The sequence below is a fragment of the Tenebrio molitor genome, chromosome 2, assembly GCF_963966145.1.
Source record: "Tenebrio molitor chromosome 2, icTenMoli1.1, whole genome shotgun sequence".
NCBI lineage: Eukaryota > Metazoa > Arthropoda > Insecta > Coleoptera > Tenebrionidae > Tenebrio > Tenebrio molitor.
Genome location: NC_091047.1, coordinates 1,621,617 through 1,643,832, shown reverse-complemented (window position 1 = coordinate 1,643,832; position 22,216 = coordinate 1,621,617). Strand labels below are relative to the sequence as shown.

The following is a 22,216-nucleotide window of genomic DNA, read 5'->3' as shown; positions in this document are numbered from 1 at the left end:
CGCAAATAACTAAAATCACCAAACGGATCATTCGCCGAAATAACACAATTTGGGTAACAAAAAATTTATTACATTCAACTATCGACTAAAACATTTTTTTCCAAATGATCGTCCAGACTAGTTTCTATTGTTTCCGTTTTGGCCAAATGAGATTCGATGACCGAGATGAAATGACTCTTCCTGTACTCTGGATGTGTAATCATCTCACTACAAAGAGGTTCGATAAAATCGATCCATAAAATTTACACAAAAAGCTCACCGAAACACTGATAATATTTGTTCGGGTGTCAGTTCTCCAAATTTCGTAAAAATATTGATATCTGGGAAGTAATGCTGGTGGTTCGCTTTGGGAAGCATAACGTCTAATCCCGTACCCGGGACCCACTTTCTAAAATTAGCGGACGTAAAAGATTTGACACTTGACGCCTGTCACGTGGTGAATCAATCTCAGACGTGACCTTGAAGTCACAAGGAATTTTCGTTTGGACTTACTCTAACAGCGGGACAATTCTGTTGGTCCCTTGACCGAAAAACTGGATGACGAACGTGTACAGGGGCAGCAAATTTTCCGCAGACACGGGCAGATCTTTTTTGAAATTAATCCGGACGAAGTACATGAGATCTGGGTCGATCTGGCCGGCCTACCTTGCAATTGAAAAATTAGTCGATTTGAATTGTTTTTTTTGGGGTGACTCACGTAACGACTTTGATGGGCGGATTTTTGAGATTGCCACGGTAGGAAAATTTCTCGGGGGAATTTGTCGAGCAGCTCGCACTCGAAAAACAAGTTAAAGAGGACGGACCAGCGCTGGTAGGTGTGCAGGTTCAAGTGCGGTCCGGCGGTAAAAACCTGAAGTTTGCTTTTTAGAATTAGGTAACACGACGACAAAAACTTACGATGTAATCTCTAGGTTTCATGAATGCGAACAGTTGAATCCGTCCAAAGGAAACAACAAACGTTTGCAGCACCAACGACTTCAACAAAAAACGAATGAAATTCATGTTGGGCAGCGGCCCGATTATCGTCAGTGCAGGATCTGTACGAATTAATTAGATACGAAAAAAATTAAGATATTTCGCAGTGGTGCAACTTCTCACCGTCACTCCAACTTTTTTTCGGGACATCTTTCAGCAACTGCTCCACTCTGTTGCCGTGATCTTGCTTGTCTATATATTCGTAGCGGTGCAAAAGAAATATGTCTTTCGTGAACAACTCGACGCACCCTTTGTACCGTTTAAACCTCTCCTATAATAAATTACTTTACGCAAAATCGACGAATTCGTTTAAATTTACTCTGAGATGAGCCTTGAAATCCAGGCACGACTCGTACAACCTCACCAATTTGATCCCGTTGCTCAGCAATTCGGACGTTATCAGACCCAAACCGGCGTTGGTCTCGCTCACGATGTGATCTTTGACATTTTTGACGTGCGGAAGAACGTACCTGGCGGCTTTTTTCGCCACATTCGCGTCTATCAAATAGAGATTCTCGGGGGGCGTTAATCTCTTCGTGACGAAATATTTTTCCGGGATGTGTGGCCTGGCGGCCACCAAGTGCGGGTTTCTCCGGAAAAACTGACTCACTTTGGCTTTTTGCGACTTTGTCGCCGATCTCAACTTCTGGACCACGGGTTCCGGAGGCTTTTTTGGCGGCGAGGCAGCATCTTGGCTACATGTGCAAAGCTGCCTCGCTGCGCGACAATTTACACTGAAACAGTTCGCAAACGCGGCGCGATTTCGACAATTAAATGCCCGCCACTTACAATTCATCGTTTGTGAAAGTGTACATTAATTTAACAAAAACATCGTTCAAAAATAGTCATTTTGAGGTTATGTCGATCAAAACAAAACTGCCGCGCCATCTTTGGTCCGCGGATAAAATTCACCCAAGACGACAACCAGTTGTATTCATCCAGCCAATCTTGCCAACTGACTTAAATTACTGACGAGGACCGTAAAAAAACACCAATCGGAATGTCTTTTTTAGGAAACATTTGTTTTTATATGGTTTTTAGTAATGGGGGGAAGTTAATGAAAACACAGGTGGGGATTACTTTTCAAACTTTATTTATTTCTGTCCATACACAACACAACGTAAGCAAACTGCTTAAATCCTTCTTTTTTTTAAATGTTATCACTTCTTAACATGAACCTTAATACGAATACGAAATGTTAATGTATGATTATTCAATTCTACACAGCAATGACCTCATCAATAATACATTTAGTGTGAGACGTTATTTAGATTACTCATTATGTACAGTAAATAAAAAGTCGTTTATGATGATGACTTCTGAACGAACTTGACGCTAGACATTCATGTTTGACGAAGCAAATCAGATACGGTGTGTACGAAAAATGGAATTAAAAAAAATGAACATTGTACTACTGAAGTAATCCGTCGTCATACGTGCACACGGTTTGTGCCTTACATCTCACTTACGACTACCTTTAATATATTACTTAACCCTTTAATTCTATATACATAAATTTAAACTCTCCAAACACAAATACGAATCACCCAGGTGTGTTTTCTACTTCACTGCAAAAAAAGTCGGAACGAAAAGGAGAACGCAACAAATAAATAATACGAGGAGGATTTACAAAACACTTAACGTCAGTCCTATAGAATAATACTACGTTGACTATGCATACAAAAATAATTCAGTCAGATTTGTATAATAATTAATGGACGTTAATAAGACAGCGTACTACAACCAGTTAATTGAACTTTATAACATTAATTGTTTTCCATTATACGGAACGACGCTATATCGATTAACGAATTTGTTTATTTATTATTAGCAAGCATTATATTGGAGCAACTATTTAATCTGCGTGGAATAATTGACGATCGCGTCGCCACTAGTAAATCTTGGGTGCCGATCTGTCGTTGATCACTTTGGCTCGCTTCAGCGTGGCTCCTCTCTTGATCTGGTCCATCAGCGACTCGTGACACACCTTCGGGTCGGGCTGCGACAGCAAAACACACTGATCTACCGCATCGAAGCCGCAGCGCCACCTACCTGAGCTTTGCTGTTGATGATCTGCCTGATTTTGTTCGCTTTGTGCTGCGCCATCTGCGTGCTGTTGTTGGTGATATGTTGCTGGGCGAGCTTGGCGTTCAGCGAGTCCAAGAAGCTCTGGCCGGGTCCGCGCTGACCCAGCTTGATCGGCGGCGACTGCACCGAGTCCTCCGAGTGCCTCCTCGCCGTGCGCGGACTCAAGTTGGGCGCCAGTTTGGCGCTCAGGCTCGCTATGAAGTTCGAGCCGACGCCGACGGGCCCTGCGTCACATTTTACGTCACTTCGTCGCCGCACTCCACTACTGCTACTACCTGATTTCCTGTCGGCGCTCTGCGACCGGAAGCTGTTCGCCCGTCGAGCGGCGGCGGGGCTGCCGCCCAGGATCTGCGAGGGCTGCGCGTACACCACGCCCCCCGATTGCGACACGTACGACACCTTCGTCTGGCTCTGGAAGGTGCTCAGGAGGGGGCCTTGCTGGGGCTGCGGCGCCGCGTTGCCCCCGTGGGTCTGGTAGATCGACTGGGATGAGGCGGAGGTGCGCCGCACGGAGTTGGGGCTGGCCGGGGTGTGCTTCAGCTCAGTCAGCGCTTTGACGGTTTCGGCGACTTTTATTCCTGAAAACGGTGGTCTTTAAATCTAGGTGTCTTTCTCTTCCGTCGGTACCAACCGGTGTGGGGCTTCTGTTGTTGCTGGGCGGTTGGTTCCAGGAGGAAAGCGGGCGGCGGCGGGAGGTTCTCGAGGCTCCCCATGGAAGTCGGCTGATTGGTACCGGAGGCGTTCGTTATGGAAGAGGTCCGACGAATCGGGGGCGGCGGCTTGTTGGCCTGCATCGATCCTCGACGGAGCAACGTGCTTCGGATGGTTCCGCTCGAGTAAATCGCTGCTCGAATGCGAAAAGTGTGAACATACAGGTCTCGACCCGATTCAAAAACGAAGTCTCAAAACTGATTCTAAAATAAATCGCTACAAAATCGGTCTCGAAATACGTCGTACATATCGGACATCAAAAAAATACAAGGGTGATCAAGAAGAACTGTTTGAATTGGAAATAAAATTAAGAAGACTTTTTTATTCGGCTTTTTGCAACACTGCAATCGTAGATGTTGTTTTGTTAGTTTATTTGACAGATATCTGACGTAACATTAATAGCGAAAAAGTGGTCCACTCCATTTTTTTTAATCAATTGTCAATGTTAAATTAAAGACCAGGCTATAACACCCTAAAACCTTTCGCGTTTCGGGACACCTCTATCGTAAAATCTCCCTAGATCAGGTTTGAGGTTATATCAGTAATTTTCAAATGTCAGAAAAGTTTCAGGTGTAACCAAATTTTATACCAAAAGACAAGAAATAAAGATGATAATGACACTGAAAAGTGCAATTGACCATATACAGGAAAATGGGAATTTATTTAATGGGTTATATAAGCAGTTTACCTATTCATTTTCAGAATCTAACCCCCAATCGTCTTCCGAACATGATTCTGTGGAAGAGGAATGTCCTCAATTGGTAGATTTCCCATCAATTTTTTCCAGTCCTCTCTAATCAGTTCCTCGCAGTGACGAACCCATATATTAAAAGAAAATACCTCGAATATGATGTGTGCATCTTTACTGCAATTTAGCATCGTCGGTTTTTCTGTCTGCATTTCTTCACGTAATCTAATCAAAGCCAATTTTTTTTCGTTGTGTTAGTTCCTTGTTTTCGGAAACTCATTTAACTTTGTATTTTTATTTAAATTTAATTGCGGCTTCAATAGCGCAAGCGCCTTCACAACAAAATGACTGACATACAGTTGACATTTTACGTTGCCAATCTAATAACTATCAAATAACCAGTGGCTTATACCAACATGACAACACTTTGACAATTGATATTAAACATCTGACTATCAAAATTGCAGTTGTTAGGTTGGTTAAATCACTAGTTATTTTCATATTACCCAGTTGTTCTCTATGATTTTTAAATTTTTCCAACTATTCATTTGTTTAAATTGACATTGTCAAATAAATTGCAAAATTATTTAAGTGTATTTTGTAAAAGGGTTAAAATGGAAAGTTCAAAACGAACTAGGGTGGTTCTATTGGCGCGAGAGAAGAGGGCCATAAGAAATTATTATGAGGAACAAACAAAAAAGTGATAATAACGGGAAGAAATTACAAATTTGTGCCAAAGCCGTTCCAGTATTGTTAACTAAGAATTGGTGTTCGTTCTTGTGATTCGCAAATCAAAATTTTGGAGAGATAAGTGTTAAATAATTTTCTTCTGAATAAATGAAACAATTAGTTTATTTTGGATGATTTTGGTTGTTTAATTTGTTACCTGTTTTCAGTTTGTCGCGTGTTTTTTATAAACTTTATTAAATTGCTCTCATTCATTTAGATGCTGCATTTCGCTTCAAGTGTTCGAAGCAATGAATGATTCAAAACATTTTTAGTTCAATGATTAAAAATGAAAACATAACCTAAATATATTTTGTAACTAGATTTTGATGTCAGTACACTCTAGCGAAATTTTTTTATATCCAAGTAGGTACAGTCAAAACAAGCATTTTATTTAAAATTTAATTTTGACAGTCCAGGAGTTTTTTGAATTTATAATACTGAGAGTAAAAATTAACGGTAAAAAGAATTTAACCTTGAAATACAGAACAATTATCTAAGTGTCCTCTATTTTGCTCTAAACATAAATTAACTCTTCTTTTTAGGCTCTTGGAAAGATTCACCAGCATGTTTACTTTAACTTGAAATGTCAAATGTTACTTGTTAATGATGCGGCTGTCAGTGTCAAGCCGTCAACAATCGGAATTCGGAAGTTATTACAGTTGTAGCATTTAAAAATAAAATTCAGTATTACCAACTAAAACAGTCCTTTTTGATAACCTTGTATCTCTGGTCACGTGGGTCGGTGCTCACGTCATTTACTCGGTGGTATACTCCGTACTCTGAGAGATTGCACGTTTTTTGACAGAAGACAGACACAGAAACTGGTTTGGCGGGAATTAATCTGCAGGAATACAACGGTTTTCTACATAACGTGAAACAATTGAGATGGAGAGTTTAGTATTTTTCACTGCTTTATGTTTTGGAACTAGAATTTAAAAACGTGCAATCTATCACCGTACGGAGTATACCAAGCAAAACGGCGACAAGCATTTATAAAAAAAAATGAAAAACGGCCCACTTGACCAGCGACATCTTTCAATTCATGTCAGAATCGAAGCATCATCCGGTACGAGTATTGCGGAGACTCCTCTAGGTCAAGCGACTTCCTTTAACTAGCAAAAACGGTTTTGGACAAGGGTTCCGGTCGGAAATGACTGGTTTGAATGTGCCATTTTGATTACCTGTCATGGATAGAGGCCTTCGTCGTGCAGAATTGAGGTCGGTGTTGCGTGGAAGCGTGCAATACTTCATAGCCGAATCGTTAACATCTAACAAAACACACACTAATAGTCACACACGCATGCTCATGAAAAGGGTTAGTTCGACTTGTGTCGTGTAAAAACAAAAACCGACCATGCTGTTTCGTCGTCGGACGACACTCACCCTCGGCATGGGCGGCATCTTCGGCGGTGAAAGTGGTCTGACTGCCGTAGCCGCTCGACGACTCCAGCGAGCTCTCGCTGGTGCTGCCGTCCTTCTCTCCTTCGACGGGCGGCGGCTTCTCCGCGGCGGGAGAACCGACGAAGTCCGCGGGCGGCGGCGGCGGCAGAGCCATCTCTTGCGCCTTGGTGGCTGCCATGCTGGCCAGCTCGTGCATGTTGACGTATGTCGGCTGCGGCACGTCTGCAAAAGAACGTCTCAACCACCCGGATCGCGCTCGTTTCTTACGTACTTTTGGCCAGGTGGGCCGGCAGCGGGGACGGCTTCTTCATCGGAGCTTGTTCGGCGGCGGTCAGCGGCAGCACCCTGACTCCTTGCATCCCGGCCACGGTCTTGGCGGGGACGTTGGGGCCGCTGGGGCGCTCCAGCGACGAGCACCTCTGCGAAAAAAAATTAGCGAGTCAAGATTGCGCGAGCAGGTGGGGAGGGAGCTTACGGTGGGCAGAGGCGGCTTGCTCTGGAACGACTTGATCGAGGTGGTGGGGCTGCGCGGCGGCATCGTCTTGGAGGCGTTCTCCGTCGGCGTGACGGACGTGACCGGACTGACGGGCTGGGAGAGGCTCTGTTCCGGCGCTTGGAATGTGTACACTGTAAGAGGAGGCCTTTGATGACCTTTTTCGTACGCTGCAACGAGATGGGGTGTGATGATACGGAAATGTGACGGGTCAATAGCTACAAAGCGAGTGTGGACTAGCGCGAGCACCTGAAGAGATGGTGTGCGGACGGTCGTTGATGATGGCCGAGGCAGCCCGCTCGAACTGGATGGTCTCCTGCAGGTTGGGCCACGTGGACGTCGTCGTCGGGATAACTGTCGCCGGGAACGGGGTGCACGGCGTGCTCGAGCTGCTGCTGTTGCTGCTGTGCTCGGACATGTTCGACACCTAAAACGCAACGAACGGTTCAGCTGGAGCGGCCATCTTGTCGCCGGTCGCGTCGAGTGTTAGCTATGTCGGTCGATGGAGGTGATGGCGTTCTGTGATCGACGTGGGACACCGCTTTCGCACAAAAACAAATTCGACTTAGTGAACCACGCCGACCGTGAAACTGAACTAAGCGTGTTGCGGCCATTTTGTGTTTACCTGGGCTACACCGAGAGACGACGGAGGTCTGGGATACAGAGTATCTTGGGACGTAAATCCAGAATCCTGGCTAGAAACTGACATGTATCGGATAGTACCGCTACGACCCACGTTCTGTGGCCAAAATAAAACAAAAACAAAGAAAAAATAAAAAAAAAACGAAAACCACAAAACACCACGCGGACTACCTGCGAGAGCGATCGCTGCCAGTGGGGGTGGCTGGGGGAGTGGTGGCTCTTCGAGCTGCCCGACGAGGAACTGTTCAGCGAGCTGATCGAGCACATCGACGATTTCCTGGAGCCGAGGCTGGAAGGCGACGACGGCGGCGTCCGGAACGACCAGCCGCCGTCGGAGCTCTTCAAATCCGCTATCACCTGCTCGGACGCCGGCGGCAGGGTGTGCGGATCGGCCGTGTGCTTCTCCAGCTGCTGGACGGCCTCCTGCAGGTGCGACATCTCGGTCAACATCGCCACCTCCTCGTCCTGCAACAGCTAAATCAGTCCCGGCGCCTCCACCATGTGAACCAACCGACCACGACCGGCTTGAGGAGACCCACGAACGTGCAGAATCTGCTCCTCTCCTCGATCAGGGCCCCCTTGACCGCGTGCTTCTCCGTCTCCTCCAGCAACTGGCGCCTCTCGGTCACGTCCTGCAGGCCGCACTCCAAGCGCTTCTGCAGGTCGCCTCCCGCGCCCTTCCGCATCTTCTTCTGCAAGCGGAGCGTGTCGGTGGACCGCTTCTTCAGCTCGGTCCTCGCCCGCTTGAAATCTGGACAAAGCACGATTCAAAAAAACACAAAACACCCCCGACGCTTACCTTTGGCATGCTCCTTGTCCAGGTTAAGTACCGTCTTCTTCCAGTCTTCTAGCTTGTCCTGGAGCGGGATTATCAACAATTCCATTATCGTGCTGAAAAAGCCACGGTCGCGTTAAAAACCTACGATGGTTTTTCGTACGAAAAAAACAACTCGACGAGTGTTAAATAACAGTGAAAAGATTTGACATGTGAAGCACATTGTCTGGAGAAATGAAAGTATAGTCTTTTTTTTTAAATCAGCTGTCAGTGTCAAAACTTTCTAAAAGACAAGACTGTGCTGCCGTAAAACCTGTAATTTCCGACCAATTGTACAACAATTCCCCCCACGTCAAAATTGAGGTTATGTCTGTGAGTCTGTCTAACCTATTTGAAATGTCGAACGTAGTCAATGTTAAAGGTTTCAATGAAATGTAAGTTTATGTAGGTACATACTTACTTGCATTTAAAGAGTATTTTGTAGAGCATGTACTTTCGTTTAGGTACATTGAAGTGGACACAACGATTTTTTGTAATGAAACACAGTTGCAGTTTAAACAATGAAGAAAACATTAATTTTTTCGGGGTTGAATACGTTTTGTCGTTTTAAAGCCATCACATATGATTGCAGACGTCCAACGTATCTATTTTAGAAAAGTACGGAAATAAATGAGAATTTAGAAAATAGGTATTTAATACGATACATTGAATATGTTTGAAGCTTTCTCACAAATCGCCTTTTTACTCAATTCAGGGTTGTCACCTTTCAACTCTTCGCAGTACCGAATCAGGGCCATTTTTTCACTCTCTGTGCACTACGAAGGTACCTTTTCAAATTTTGTGCGTTAATTTTTCAACGCAAATGACAGTTATGCGCAATGACAGCGTCGATGACCTTGCACGGCTCGACGTTGCCAACCTATATTGTGAAAAGCACTTTCAATTGCTCATACCAACTTGACAACACTTTGACAGCTGATTTAAAAAAAAAAGACTGTACGTTTGCTATTTTTGTGACTTCGTCGAGCTGTTACGAAATCGTCCTTAAACTTGTTGGAGCGTAAAAATACCTGGTAAAGGTTTTCATTCTGGCTTCGACCGCTTTGTGCCTCAAACAGATCCTGGTCAGAGCCGTTCCTATTTCCCTGGTGGCGCCTGAAACAACCAACAATCGTCACATTGGGTCATCTCGATTGTCTCAAATCGATACGTCACGATCAATTCAATTGTCCCGCCGGATCGATTACGAATCGTTAACGATCTTAAAAATTGTGGTCGACAATAATGCAAGGTCGTCACGGTCGCACGACCTCGTCGATTAATAAACGGTAACAATCTCCGGGCGAAGAAGTAAGTACAAAGTTCCGCCTCGAGGAGCGCGCCCTTCTCGACCAAGTGCACTCGACTGGATGCGACGAGAAGAGGCGGAAGAACTGTTGACCCCGTTGCCCAAGACACTTGCCACTTCGGCGACTCTCTTTGTTCCGTCAAAAATGAGTCGCACACACGTGCATTTTGCGAGTCAGTGGGCCATAAGGGCGTTTTATCGGGGCGCCCGGGATCAATATGGAACCCTCGAAAAGCACGGTCGGGTCAGTCAACCCGCTGGCAGCGGATAAGCCACGATAATGCCGCGATTAGGTTTATTCCGCTTTTACGGATGGCGCGTTTTTATAACCCGCGAGCTGGATGCGCCTTCGCTTCATTCGGGACTTCCTGTTACGAGAAAACCGGGTCCTTGGCCGTTCCCCACGAGAGCCTATTGATATTTTAACGCCGGAGGCGAGAGGGTCCCGCCACTTCGCATGCAAACTTCCCGAATTACGTTCCACATGAAAATGAGGCTCGACCGCGTATGCGGTAAAACCTCCAACTCCCCAAATCTCTCGATCCCTGCAAGATATGACGTAATTAATTGCGAACAAAAAGAAAACGGAATAAGAAGCTGTAAAAACACTTAAAAACAGTCACCTCTAAGCAAAAATAAAAAAATCAATTAAACCAGAACACAGACTGTTAGTTCTGGTGGTTTTCAGGCCTTTTTTTTTAAAGAGGGGTCGAAGTTGGCGTTGAAGAGTAGATTGTGAATGACCCACTCGTCTTAAAAACACTGATTTTTCAAATTCCAGATTAAAAACACAAACAACGCAAAAAGTGAGGTTAGATTTAAACCCTTGTAATCTGGTGGTGCGTTCACAATCGACTCTTGAACGCCAAACACCAAAAGTCTGGTGGTTTTTAGCCCTTTGAAAAAAATGGTGTTTTTTTTAAAAAGGGGGTCGAAGTTGGCGTTGAAGAGTCGATTGTGAATGACCCACTCGTCTTAAAAACACTGATTTTTCAAATTCCAGATTAAAAACACAAACAACGCAAAAAGTGAGGTTAGATTTAAACACTTGTAATCTGGTGGTGCGTTCACAATCGACTCTTCAACGCCAACTTCGACGCCAAACACCAAAAGCCGTTACAAGTCACCTTTGGGGTTCCCCAAGAGTCCATCCTTGGACTTTTGTTTTTAATTTTGTTTATAAATGACACAAGCTTGAACCTGGATTCTGAATGGCTTTTATATGCTGAGCGATTGAAACTTTTTAAAAATTTTTGTAATTTGTTCCGGTTCCTGGACCGTTGCGAGTCCCCACTTGTAAACCCGCCGCTGTACACCACCTGTGCACCCGTTTACCGTCCTTGCACTCTTATCACTCCGGATTTAATATTTATGTGGGGTGGCACGTGGCCGGTATCGACCCGCCGGGGTCCACACGCAACTCCCGGATTCCTCCAGGTGAAGAAACGGACAAAAACAAACGGCGACGCGCACCCGCCGCCCCTTCTGGCCTCCGGGTGACCAAACGCGACCACCAAATCCTCGTTGTTGTTTTATTGACCGGGCCGAAGATAAACAATTCGGGTGTTCGATAATCTTCGCGATAACGGAGCGCCGCTCCCGTCGCCGTCGCCGGGCGAGCTGATCCTCCCGAGCAAATAATCGATCCGGAGCGAAATTAAAAATAGCCGTCCGGCATAAATATTATGATTGTGGAGGATCGAACAAATCGACAAACTAATAAAAGTTATTATTAATCCGGATTCGGCGCCCTCTGCAGCTGCACCGGTGCGATCCGGGGGACAAAACTGGCACAGGCGGACGACGATTTCACCCTGGGAAAGGAACGTGAAAAATCGACTTCGTTATAGTTCACGGAGTCATAACGGAAACGCCATTATCTGCGACGAACCGTTTAGAATGCTCGGAAACTTGAAATCTAGGCAGCGTTCGGATAAATCTTGTGCACGCATCCGGCGACTCGTTTCGTTCTCTCTTTTCATTTTTTAAATGGGTGTCTTAGCGAGGGAAAAAGTGGAATCCGCGATGGTTGTCGTCAAAACCGGAAACTGACGTTCCTGTTTGCTCGTTTTGCTCTCGATTATCGATGCACCACCGATCGGTGTAATCCGAGCGACGGGCGGAATTGCGAAAACAACAGATATCGCCTCTGATACGCTCATAATTAATAAATACCAACTGATACGAGACGCGACGCGAGAAGTGGTTTGGAAATTTTATTGCAACGTTCACGGAATCCCTAATCTATAGCGCGTTCGTTTTAAAAATGGGGCAAAGGGATTGACAGCTGTCGATAACCGGTTCGACGCAACTCGGAGGGTTCTACAATGACGTTGGGAATAAAAGGAAAACTTCTCGACAGTCGGATGACATTAAAAAACATCGCACGCTGCGAAAAAAGTTTCAAAGTCGAGCCGGTAAAAACTGGCGATACGCAAGAAACAAAAGACAAATACTACAGAATGGAATTTTTCACGGTCACTAAATACCTCGTTCGCTTCCTACGAGCTACCGAATTTAAATGTTGGCGAATCGACATCGGAAATCTGAATAACATCACATCAACGGTATTTATACAGGGTGTTATTGAAAGTTGTACAGATATTTTAACCACGAGCTACTGGCTTCATGTAGAACTCGGAAAAAATATCTAAAAAATTCTATCTCAAAAAATAAAATGACATTTATTTTTTGAGCTACAATTTTTTAAAATTGCTTTTAGTTTTCCACGTTGTCCTACAAGCTCGTAGGTAAAATTTCGGCACATTTTAAAAATACACCCTGTATATCATGTTTTATAAAATGTACGCCAATGCGAAGTAACCTATTGGAAATATGCTTTAAAACAAGGAAACCGCATTGGTGCACGTTTTATAAAATATGATATACAGGGTGTATTTTTAAAATGTGCCGAAATTTTACCTACGAAGTTGTTTGACAACGTAGCAGACTAAAAGCAATTAAAAAAAATTGTAGCTCAAAAAATAAATGTAATTTTATTTTTTGACAGAATTTTTTAGATATTTTTTCCGAGTTCTACATGAAGCCAGTAGCTCGTGGTTAAAATATTAACACCCTGTAGATTGGAATGAACTATGAAACAAGTGCTTGTCGTTTTGTGCATCAACCACTGTAATTTGGTTGCGGTGTCCGTCACGGTTGGCTTTCTACAAATTTTTTAAATACATGTAACGAGAGAAAATTTTACGAAGCGAATTGCAAAGTTCGTTTCGATCGCTTCAGTTTATCCTGGCAAAAAAAAATTGAAAGTTATGTCTCGGCTAGTTGTTTAACAATAACTGTGCTAAAGTTTATCGGTCACGCATTTCTAGGAGAATGGATAATAACACCGGGGGGTCATAAAATATTTTTGCAAAAAGGACATGACCCCGACAGAAATTAAAACGACGGGGGAGTTTGCATCACCGGCGAGTGCTCTGGGTGACCTTGACAGAAAAATTGGCAAGAAGAGACCAAGAATCGTTTCTTCACCACTCTACTTCCTGGATCTTCTTTGGTCATTTTCCTCTCGCATCGAACAACTTCTTTGTTGGGAGGAATTTTCCACAAATGAGGAAGCAGTCGCAATTACAGCATCGTCGAAGCAAATACTTTGTTGAAGATTGTCTTTTTTAATGGAGCAGTAATAAAATACTTGTACAGGAAAGGCTGGTCGCCGCAAGAAATCAGTGAAGTATTAAGCGAATCTGTACCTTCGCGTCAAGCGGTTAAGAACTGGTCCAGAACTCGACAAGAGTACCTCGTAAAGAAGTAGAATGACCTAAGAAAGCATCGGGTTGGTTCACGATATGGTTCTCTACGTCGAACGAGTCGCGATGAAATTTACGTGGCTCTTCTCCGTGTTGGGAAGAAAGAATTTGCACAAGGTCCAACCAGTACCGAAAACGACCAGATTCGATGGTCGATCTTTGGGGGAAGCTTAGCGATCATCGACTAGCCCCCGGATGGAGTCCTTGAAATATTTTGGTGGATGAAACTTGACTTCCTGACCACAACATAAAATATTGGCGCGACCTCTCTATTCGCCAGATCTAGTCCCTCCTTACTTCTACACCTTCCTAGTACTCACAGCACGTAGAAGAAATTATCAAATGTAATTATAAAAACTGCCAACAAACATAATATCCCTAATCGTAACGGTAAACAGCAGATTTATCAGTCGATAAATTCAGCCGAATTTTTTTATTATGATTCAGACGATAATCAAGTTGTTCCGGTAGATGGCCGGCGCCAAATTAAGTTTTTTAGCGATATTTTTTAGTATTTGCAAATCCAGACTTGAATAATTCTTGACCCAACACAAAAGAAAACGGGATAAACATTTTCTTAGGAACTTTGCCAACAACTAGATCCTTTCTCCTATTACAAAATACTCTAATCTCCCAAAAGAAGTATACAGGGTGTCTCAAAATTCGCGAATTCCGAATTCGGAGCGTTGTAGGGGATCACTTCAGTAGTCCAAATATGGAAATAAAAACAAAATCGGGACTCCCCCCACATTGGTCGGAAGGTGCACTCTTTGAAGTGCGTTTTCTTCAAATACAGGGTGTTATTGAAAGTTGTACAGATATTTTAACCACGAGCTACTGGCTTCATGTAGAACTCGGAATTTTTTTTTTTTAAATTCGATGTCAAAAAATAAAATGACATTTATTTTTTGTCCTACAACCCAGTAGGTAAAATTGCGGAACATTTAAAAAATACACCCTGTATATCATGTTTTATAAAATGTACGCCAATACGAAGTAACCTATAGGAAATATGCTTTAAAACAAGGAAACAGCATTGGTGTACGTTTTATCAAATATGATATACAGAGTGTATTTTTAAAATGTGCCGAAATTTTACCTACGAGGTTGTTTGACAACGTAGAATACTAAAAGCAATTAAAAAAAATTGTAGCTCAAAAAATAAATGTCTGTTAACGAATTAGGGAAGGCGAAAAATATTTTTAGCGATTGTCCAAAAAATTCGGATTTAGAAATAAATAACAAATCAAATATTTTTTTCAAGACCATCAAGGACATCTTTCGAAACGAATCCACCTTATATCACTTATATCAGAGCAAAATAATCACAAAGTACACGATATGCCGCAATTTATTGTTTTTTTGCAAGCGCACAACAACGTAACTTGTTTTTCGACACAATTATCACACTTTTTCAGTTCTTATCTCTGGGATCTGAATTATACTCTCGAGTACCCAGCGTGATATCTCTGTCCAAAATTTCCTCTGTCTGTACATTATTTTCTCCGACTCCTTCGGGTTGTTAAGGAGCGAGGAGCGGCGCCACCGTTTGTCTTCCGCCGCCCCCAAAAAATGACCAGCAGAAAGCGTAAATCACCGCGGTTGCACCATCGATCGCCCTACATTACAATTTTCCAAGTACGTCTCGACGTCGGCCCCGTCGAGGGAGGCCGTTGCACCCGATTCGCGCCCACGAAACCCACCCGCTCGTGAAGCCGTCCAATTTTAATTATTGTTCGATTTCTCGAACTGGCGAACTTCCGCAAAGAGTCTCGGCACGTATGCTAAAACGCGACCAGTTAGCTAAAAATATGATTTGTGCAAGAAAACGTGAAACGGCGGCACCGGTCTGATTCTCACACGTGCCGACGTCAAAATTCACCTTGGGCGACTTTCTATTAATTAGTGATTAAGAAAAAATCCGCAGATTATTCAATGCGAGTGCGTAATCGCGCTCTAAAAAAAACCCGAGATAGGCTCGATTGTGAAACGAAATCTCGCCGATATATCGGCAGCGACGCCTCAAAGACACTTGTACGGTTCTATTATCTTGTTATTGGATAATTAGCGCAATACAAACGGAACGTTGACCGCAGCGTTCGCGGTTTATTGTTATCGCCGTCGTGTGTGAAATAACAATAACAGCACGGCGATCGGTCCGCCATTTGCGTGCCGAATACAAAGCGGCTTTTACACGAATCGCACAAAATCACTCCTTCCGTAAATTTCTCTCTTTGTTTTCACGCGTCAGACCTGACGTGTCTTACCTCTGGCATTGGTGGCGGAATCTGCAATCTTCTGGAATGCTTCCAAGTAGGCTGTGACCGCCAGGATTGTCGCCCTACAAACACACTCGTTGTAAAAAATCGAATTGGCAAAAAAACAGGAAGCGCAAATCCTTGCGCGCGAATTATCGCCGGTCACGGTGGGCCAAATTCGGCCTCGGCACCGTGCCCCATTCATACTTACTTCAGCGACGAGTGGAGTTTGGTGGCTTTGGCGATGAGGTCCTCCCAGAGAGGCATCCCGTTCTGCAACAAGAAAGACTCATCATGTAGACACAATCCAATCGAAAAAAGACATCGTCGAGCTTTATTTGATCAGGAAACTGTTGTTTCGGGCCAGATGCTGCGGCTTTATTTCCGTGCCGTGCATATTTCACTGCATCCGGAGCTTTAATGGAAAGTGTGTCGTTTTTTCATCCGATCAGGAAGTCGGAGAGTCGAGTTTCCGTTAAATTAAGCTACTTAAAGTTTCATTTTCTTCGCTCGGATCGCCTCAGACGATTTTCTACGCTTAACTTAGACATCAACCGATCAAACCTTGTGACTCTACAATCAACTATTTTCAAATGAATCAACGTTTGATCGCAGTTCCCCCGATTACGGGGTAATTCCGATCACCTGTTTTTAACCACAACGAGACAAAAGCTATCTAAATAAAACACCAATCTATTTTAATTTTGGCCATGACAACGACATTAACGTAGATATGTAACGAGCGTGCAAAAACTGGCACGTTTCGAGTTGGCTCTGGTTTGGAATATGTTTGTCGTTACTTAACTTACACAACTGGAAATTAAATCAACGAACATGACCAAACCGTCAAATGCATCTTAGACACACATACGTTCACAAATGCTCAGGCTACTCCAAACGGATTAGTTTCTGAACACACGTTATAATTGTCTATTAACCTGGTCAGAAAGCTGATCTCTTTGGTGTTGAAGATCATCAGCTAATCCCACTCGTCGCCATCACATAATGACGCAACATCTTCTTTCCATCACGAGTGATCGGAATTACCCCGAAGATATTAAAAGAAATTTTACAAAATTTGTTGGGAATAAAATTAGAGAGTCATTATTGCTTTCGTTTGCGACATCCAGAGCGATTCTATTGGCCACATCGTTAACGCCATTAGTTGGCCATTACTTTTAATTTCTATTGTATTTCTTTGATCTATTTCAAACTGTTTGTTTTCATCTATTCAGAATTTTCGCCGCGACTCGAAAATAAAGCCGTCATCGTCATTATTAAAAGAATTAAAATTCTTCCAACGTGAAGTGTGTTTTGTTTGGCGCGTTTATTTATGCGGCGCAGCTTATAAAATCCCCCGAGACGGGCTGTTGTATAACGTGCCCACCACTTTCTGTTTATAAATTAAAAAACAAACACACGCGATGTAAACGGTCGGATGTCTAAAGTTGGAAGCCCAAACAGATTCTAATTTACCAAACATCTTAATGCGGACCGACGTCCCCTTCTCGGTTCTCGCTTTTGCAATTGTGAAACTCCACTCCGCGTAAACCAAACCGAGTGAAATGTCGACGTAACTCGAGACATTTTTCTCGGTCGGCGTGCGTCCTCTCCAGTTTCGCTGGTCGCTTTGCGCTCTCCAGTTTTTCCCCGGCAAGTTGTCGTCCGAAACTCGGTCGCACCGCTTCATTCATGGCGAACGCCCACGCGGAAGCCTCCCCACGGGCGGACACCCACTTGGCGCTTTCTCAAATCTGACCTTCGATAGCCGGCCGAGATGCGAAGAAAGGATAAGAAAGAGCAACGGTTAACTCGTCGTTTTTACCAGTCATAACAATGCAGAGTGGGTGAGCGTGGGCCTGTTGCGTAACGACGCCAGCGCCGCACGCGGACACGTCCGCACGTCCATCTGGCAGAGTTCAACAGATCGATTGATCGATTGCTCCTCGACGTCATTATTCACGTCGTTTTTTCCGCGTACACCAGGATCATTCATCGGTGCGCGTAGCGGTACCTTGACCTAAGACGGTCGCTCATAAAAGCGATTGTAAAACGACGACTCTCCGCGCTTCGCCAATTTCCACTCTTGTTGTCTCGCGATCAATTTATCGGTCACGTGGCTCGAGTGTTATTTGCCAAAACCCAATTAGCTCCATTACCGAATTCGAAAGAATTCGACAGCTACGTCCTTGGCATTTCGGGCTCGCCGAATTGGGCACAAAACGTGTAGCGGTCCACGGGTTCAATTAATATGAATCTCGACCGTTATCTCGTAATAACAAAACTTTCAAGTCCATCATTCAATCACCATCACGCCCCCGCGGCTTTTCGCATATGTAAATGATCCGGTGGGTTTTGTTTCCAAGTTTGTTTGTCGTTTTTGATCTGTACGAATCGAGCACCGACGTGACGTTGGTCTCATCGATCCCATCTCGTTTCGTCACTTTTTCTTCACGTGTCGGTACTCGACAACCGTCTACGGTTACACACAGGAACATGTTCAACGACAACGTAATGATATGCCATACAAAGGTCGCCGTTTGAATAATAATGGACAGTCACATGACCATTGTTTGCTTGTAACAAATAAAACATAAGGTGACAATGTGAATGCCAATTGAGGTGTAACAACAAATAAATTGTTGCTTCACCGTAAATAGACGTCAGCACATTTTTAATTATCTTGTCCGAGTGAAGACGCTTGGAAAGCACCAGAAGGGGCTTCGATTTTGTGGTGAATGTTAAAATTCTTCGACTCTGTTGGACGTGAAGATCTTGTTCACCACTTGGTGGGGCGATTTCGAAATTTCCATCCTAATTTCCTCCGTTAATTAAACGACGAAAACATCCTCTGGGTGCTGGCTGGAAATACTTCCGTTCGCCTCCGAAAACATTGACATCGAGCTAAACTTTCAACATGACCCGCGGTCTATAAAAAGAACAATAATTAAAGCGAATTCGATGCCGACAGACCAGGAAGCGCGGCATTTGACGATTTCATAAATAACTGAAACTTCCACATTACAAATTACACACTTTCAAATTTTTGTGGGGCAAGTGGAGTCGCCGTGAATCCTTCTCCTTCCCCGAACGTGCGATTCACACATTTCTCGCAATATCTGCGAATCTATTGTTGTCACGATTCCCCAAAAAACCGTTTTCTGAACAACGGCTGCCGCCTTATCTGGTGATAAGGACGCATTTCCGTCGCCGCTACTGTCGTTTGTTTTGCATTTGCCTCGCCGAACGAAGCTCAGACCTGCCTTCGGGAGGCCACGGCACGCTCCGAACGGTATTATTTCAATGGTAATGCGTTTTTGCGACGGAGGGAAAAAGTCGAGATAAATTGTACTTTTTCGCGGCCGTTGCGACCGCCTTTTATGGGCAAATTGCGTAATTGTTGTCGATTTTTGCGACAAAAACTCGTTCTGATCGCGCTTGATCGAGAACGAGTTTCGATCGGTTGTGCCTTTTACGCGATCGCGACGGCTCACCTTCATGTCCTGGATGATCTGCTGGAAGAGTCCGCCTAGTCCAGACTCCCGTTCGATGTGGCCCTCCATGATGTCTTCGTCGATCGCGGTGACAGAAACGCGTCCTCAAATCGGCACCTGCGGCCCCTCAACGCTCCGATTCCTCCGCGGACGGCACAAACATCACCGACATGAAAACACAACACAGGGATCACGCAAGTTCTTCACTTAACCTCGGCGAACGATCGAGCGGGCGCGTTCGACTCGGCGATTATTCGATCCAACGGGATCGCACGCGGCATTTACCGTAATATTCGGCAACGCAGACGACTCGGCACGAAATGTGAACGGATTACATCGCGGGTCCCAAACAAACCTCCACCATTACGACATTGCTCTCGTTTCTCTTATGTTTTCTTTCTATTATTACAAAATCTCCCCACCACGGGGGCGCTGGAGAGGCGGTGCCAACCGGACGAAATCAAACTTCGAACGGCGAGAGTGCTGCCACCTAGCCGACCCACCAAAAACGCAAAAATCCTACCAAAAGGAAACGACAAAGCGCAACCGCAAATAAACAACCATCATTTTACGCCCATCGCTGCAACGTTTACGCATCAATTTAATCTCCCTCGTAAACCAGTGTCACATGTCTGTCAACTAAACGTGACGATTGGCAACCGCAAAATGTTTACAAAAGTACAGTCTGCGACTGAATCGATGACTACCACACCGTGTATTACTGGTTGCAGCACGACCACAACTAGTTAATAACACAAATTGAACCTTTGTTTTTGTATTATTCACTTCCAATTTGATAATGAGACAACTCTATTTGTTACTGACGCGTCAATACCATTATGTATTTCATTTAGATACAAAACAAGTTACAAAATTACACTTCCGTTGCTGTTCTCACAGAGCATGAACACTTTTGACAAATTCGTGTCCTCTCTTAAGATTGTCTTGTACCAAAGCCGGATTCTGGGCCTGACGACGCTCACTTTAAGTGACGGAAGATTTGACAAATCGAGAATCAAATGTGCCGTCAACATTTTGGTGACGATATCGTTTCTGTTCTACGCATTCTTCACGATGTACCAACTGGTGTTCGTCCAAGAAAACAAATTCATTTACAAAACCACCGAACTGATTATGCTGATCACGAGTTTCTCGTTTGTGGCAAGCGTGTGGATCTCTGCGGTGGTGAAATGCGACAAACTCTCCCAACTGTTTTACCAAATGATAGATTTCGACAAAAACTTGGACAGATTTGGAATCACCTGTTACGAGAAGCAAAGAAAAGCCGACGTGATCGAATTGATTGTCAGACATGTCGTTTTGATTTTTAATATTGTTTATTATTTTGTGATGGGAGTGTACATCTGTCAACACGATATTTACACCGAATTTGTTCGTTTGCCTCTTTTAATGATCAAATCGGCGTTTTGTCATCAAACTATTGGATTGATCTCCATGATCAAAGCTCGATTCCTAGTTTTGAACAAAGAAATTACCCATTTAATAGACCCAACGCAAAGAACAAACGCACAATTGCAACTGACAACTTTGTGCAAAATATGCGATTTGCACCACAACCTCTGTCGCTTGATCAGATACTTCAACGACGTATTCGGAGTGTTGTTGTTGGTTTTCTTCGGGACGAGCTTCACGGCGATCGTTATATCGTTGTTCTATTTTTCGGCCAGCGTCCAGGGGGTGGAAATCGAGTGGAAACACTTAAGTCTGTCGTCGACTTACGGCGCATTTTTCATCGGCGACGTCTTTTATCTGTGCAACGTCTGTTACAAGACGATCGAAGAGGTGCCTCCATTTTGTTGAGAGGCAGAATAAAACCTTGTGCTTTTTAGGTGTACTTGATGGGGGATTTAATTCACAAAGTGCAAACCGAGGAGCACGACTCGATCGAAGAAATTCAGATGTTCTCCTTGCAGATCGCCAACGAGCGAGTTGAATTTAGCGCAGCCAAGTTTTTTCCGATCGATCACTCTTTGATTTTTTCGGTGAGTATCGCACGGAGTAAAATTGGTGTGAAAAGAGGTGGTGTTGCAGATTGTCGGCGGTGCGACCACCTACATCATCATTTTGATTCAGCTGTCGGCCACACTGGTTATTGATTAAATTGGGAAATTTGGTGGCGCGGATGATGAAATTAATATTTTTGTGAATACGAGTATGTTGCTTGGGTTATTAATTACTGATGGCAACAAACAAACTATGCGAGTGTTTCCTGTCTTGTTTACAGTTATAATTTAATTAAGTTATTAAAAAACTAGTTGTTTAACGACCGAATCATAATTCGTTCATTTATCACATAACGGTAAACCGTAAGAGTAAAATTACACGTTTCCTAGACGTTCACTTCAAATTATAATGAGAATCTTAATTTTGGCCTAAAAATGTAAAAAAAAACAACGAATAAACCGCAATTCTGATCATATTTTTAAATATTAATCACTTAATTCAGAGTCTCGTGTTAAATATAACTAATTAGATAATAATCATAGTAGGTGGTCCGTGGTCCGTTGGTTCACCATGAAGAGAACTGATCGCATTCGCAAAAAATCCAAATTCTAGAAAGACAAATCTACCGTAAGAAATTTAAACAACAACTACTTGATAAGTCAAAAGTTTTTCACGCCTCCACCATTGTTGTAGGTAAATACCGTGCGATCAACAATTATTTAGATCAAAGAAGGCTTTGAGATTTTGAACGTATTTCCACAGATGCTCTGGAATACACGGAAGTATTTCTAAGGTTCTCGATGATAAATAAGGTAGCGACAACTCATTGTTCATTTTTAAGACTCCAAATTAAAAGAGAGGGCATTATCGGTAAATGTC

At 43.8% G+C, this 22,216-nt stretch overlaps 3 protein-coding genes across 7 annotated transcripts; 1 reads left to right on the top strand and 2 right to left on the bottom strand.

The window, feature by feature from the left end:
* Positions 1–48: 48 nt before the first annotated feature.
* Positions 49–1,891, bottom strand: mtTFB2 (mitochondrial transcription factor B2). Its single transcript, XM_069038373.1, has 7 exons — positions 1,295–1,891; positions 1,099–1,246; positions 898–1,037; positions 698–850; positions 493–641; positions 260–388; positions 49–207 (listed from the first exon to the last, which is right to left on the bottom strand). Exons 1-7 carry the CDS (start codon positions 1,769–1,771, stop codon positions 75–77), a joined length of 1,329 nt encoding a protein of 442 aa, XP_068894474.1. The 5' UTR covers positions 1,772–1,891; the 3' UTR covers positions 49–74.
* A 160-nt stretch (positions 1,892–2,051) lies between these two features.
* mim (missing-in-metastasis) lies at positions 2,052–19,778 on the bottom strand. Of its 5 annotated transcripts, none has more exons than XM_069038362.1 (17): positions 19,373–19,778; positions 16,090–16,151; positions 15,888–15,961; positions 9,573–9,657; positions 8,527–8,618; positions 8,243–8,478; positions 7,899–8,192; positions 7,711–7,824; positions 7,335–7,512; positions 7,068–7,255; positions 6,864–7,011; positions 6,545–6,814; positions 6,373–6,459; positions 3,695–3,907; positions 3,339–3,641; positions 3,028–3,287; positions 2,052–2,974 (listed from the first exon to the last, which is right to left on the bottom strand). In XM_069038362.1, the coding sequence occupies exons 1-17, from the start codon at positions 19,439–19,441 to the stop codon at positions 2,867–2,869; spliced, it is 2,781 nt and encodes a 926-aa protein (XP_068894463.1). In that variant the 5' UTR covers positions 19,442–19,778; the 3' UTR covers positions 2,052–2,866. The 5 variants fall into 5 exon arrangements, with proteins under 5 accessions (XP_068894463.1, XP_068894464.1, XP_068894465.1 ...); XM_069038363.1 differs by having other exon boundaries at positions 6,575–6,814; XM_069038364.1 differs by having other exon boundaries at positions 7,068–7,219.
* Positions 19,779–20,275: 497 nt separating this feature from the next.
* On the top strand, positions 20,276–21,493 carry LOC138124994 (putative gustatory receptor 28b). The gene is made up of 3 exons (XM_069040194.1): positions 20,276–21,175; positions 21,223–21,375; positions 21,425–21,493. Exons 1-3 carry the CDS (start codon positions 20,276–20,278, stop codon positions 21,491–21,493), a joined length of 1,122 nt encoding a protein of 373 aa, XP_068896295.1.
* The last annotated feature ends 723 nt before the right edge of the window (positions 21,494–22,216 follow it).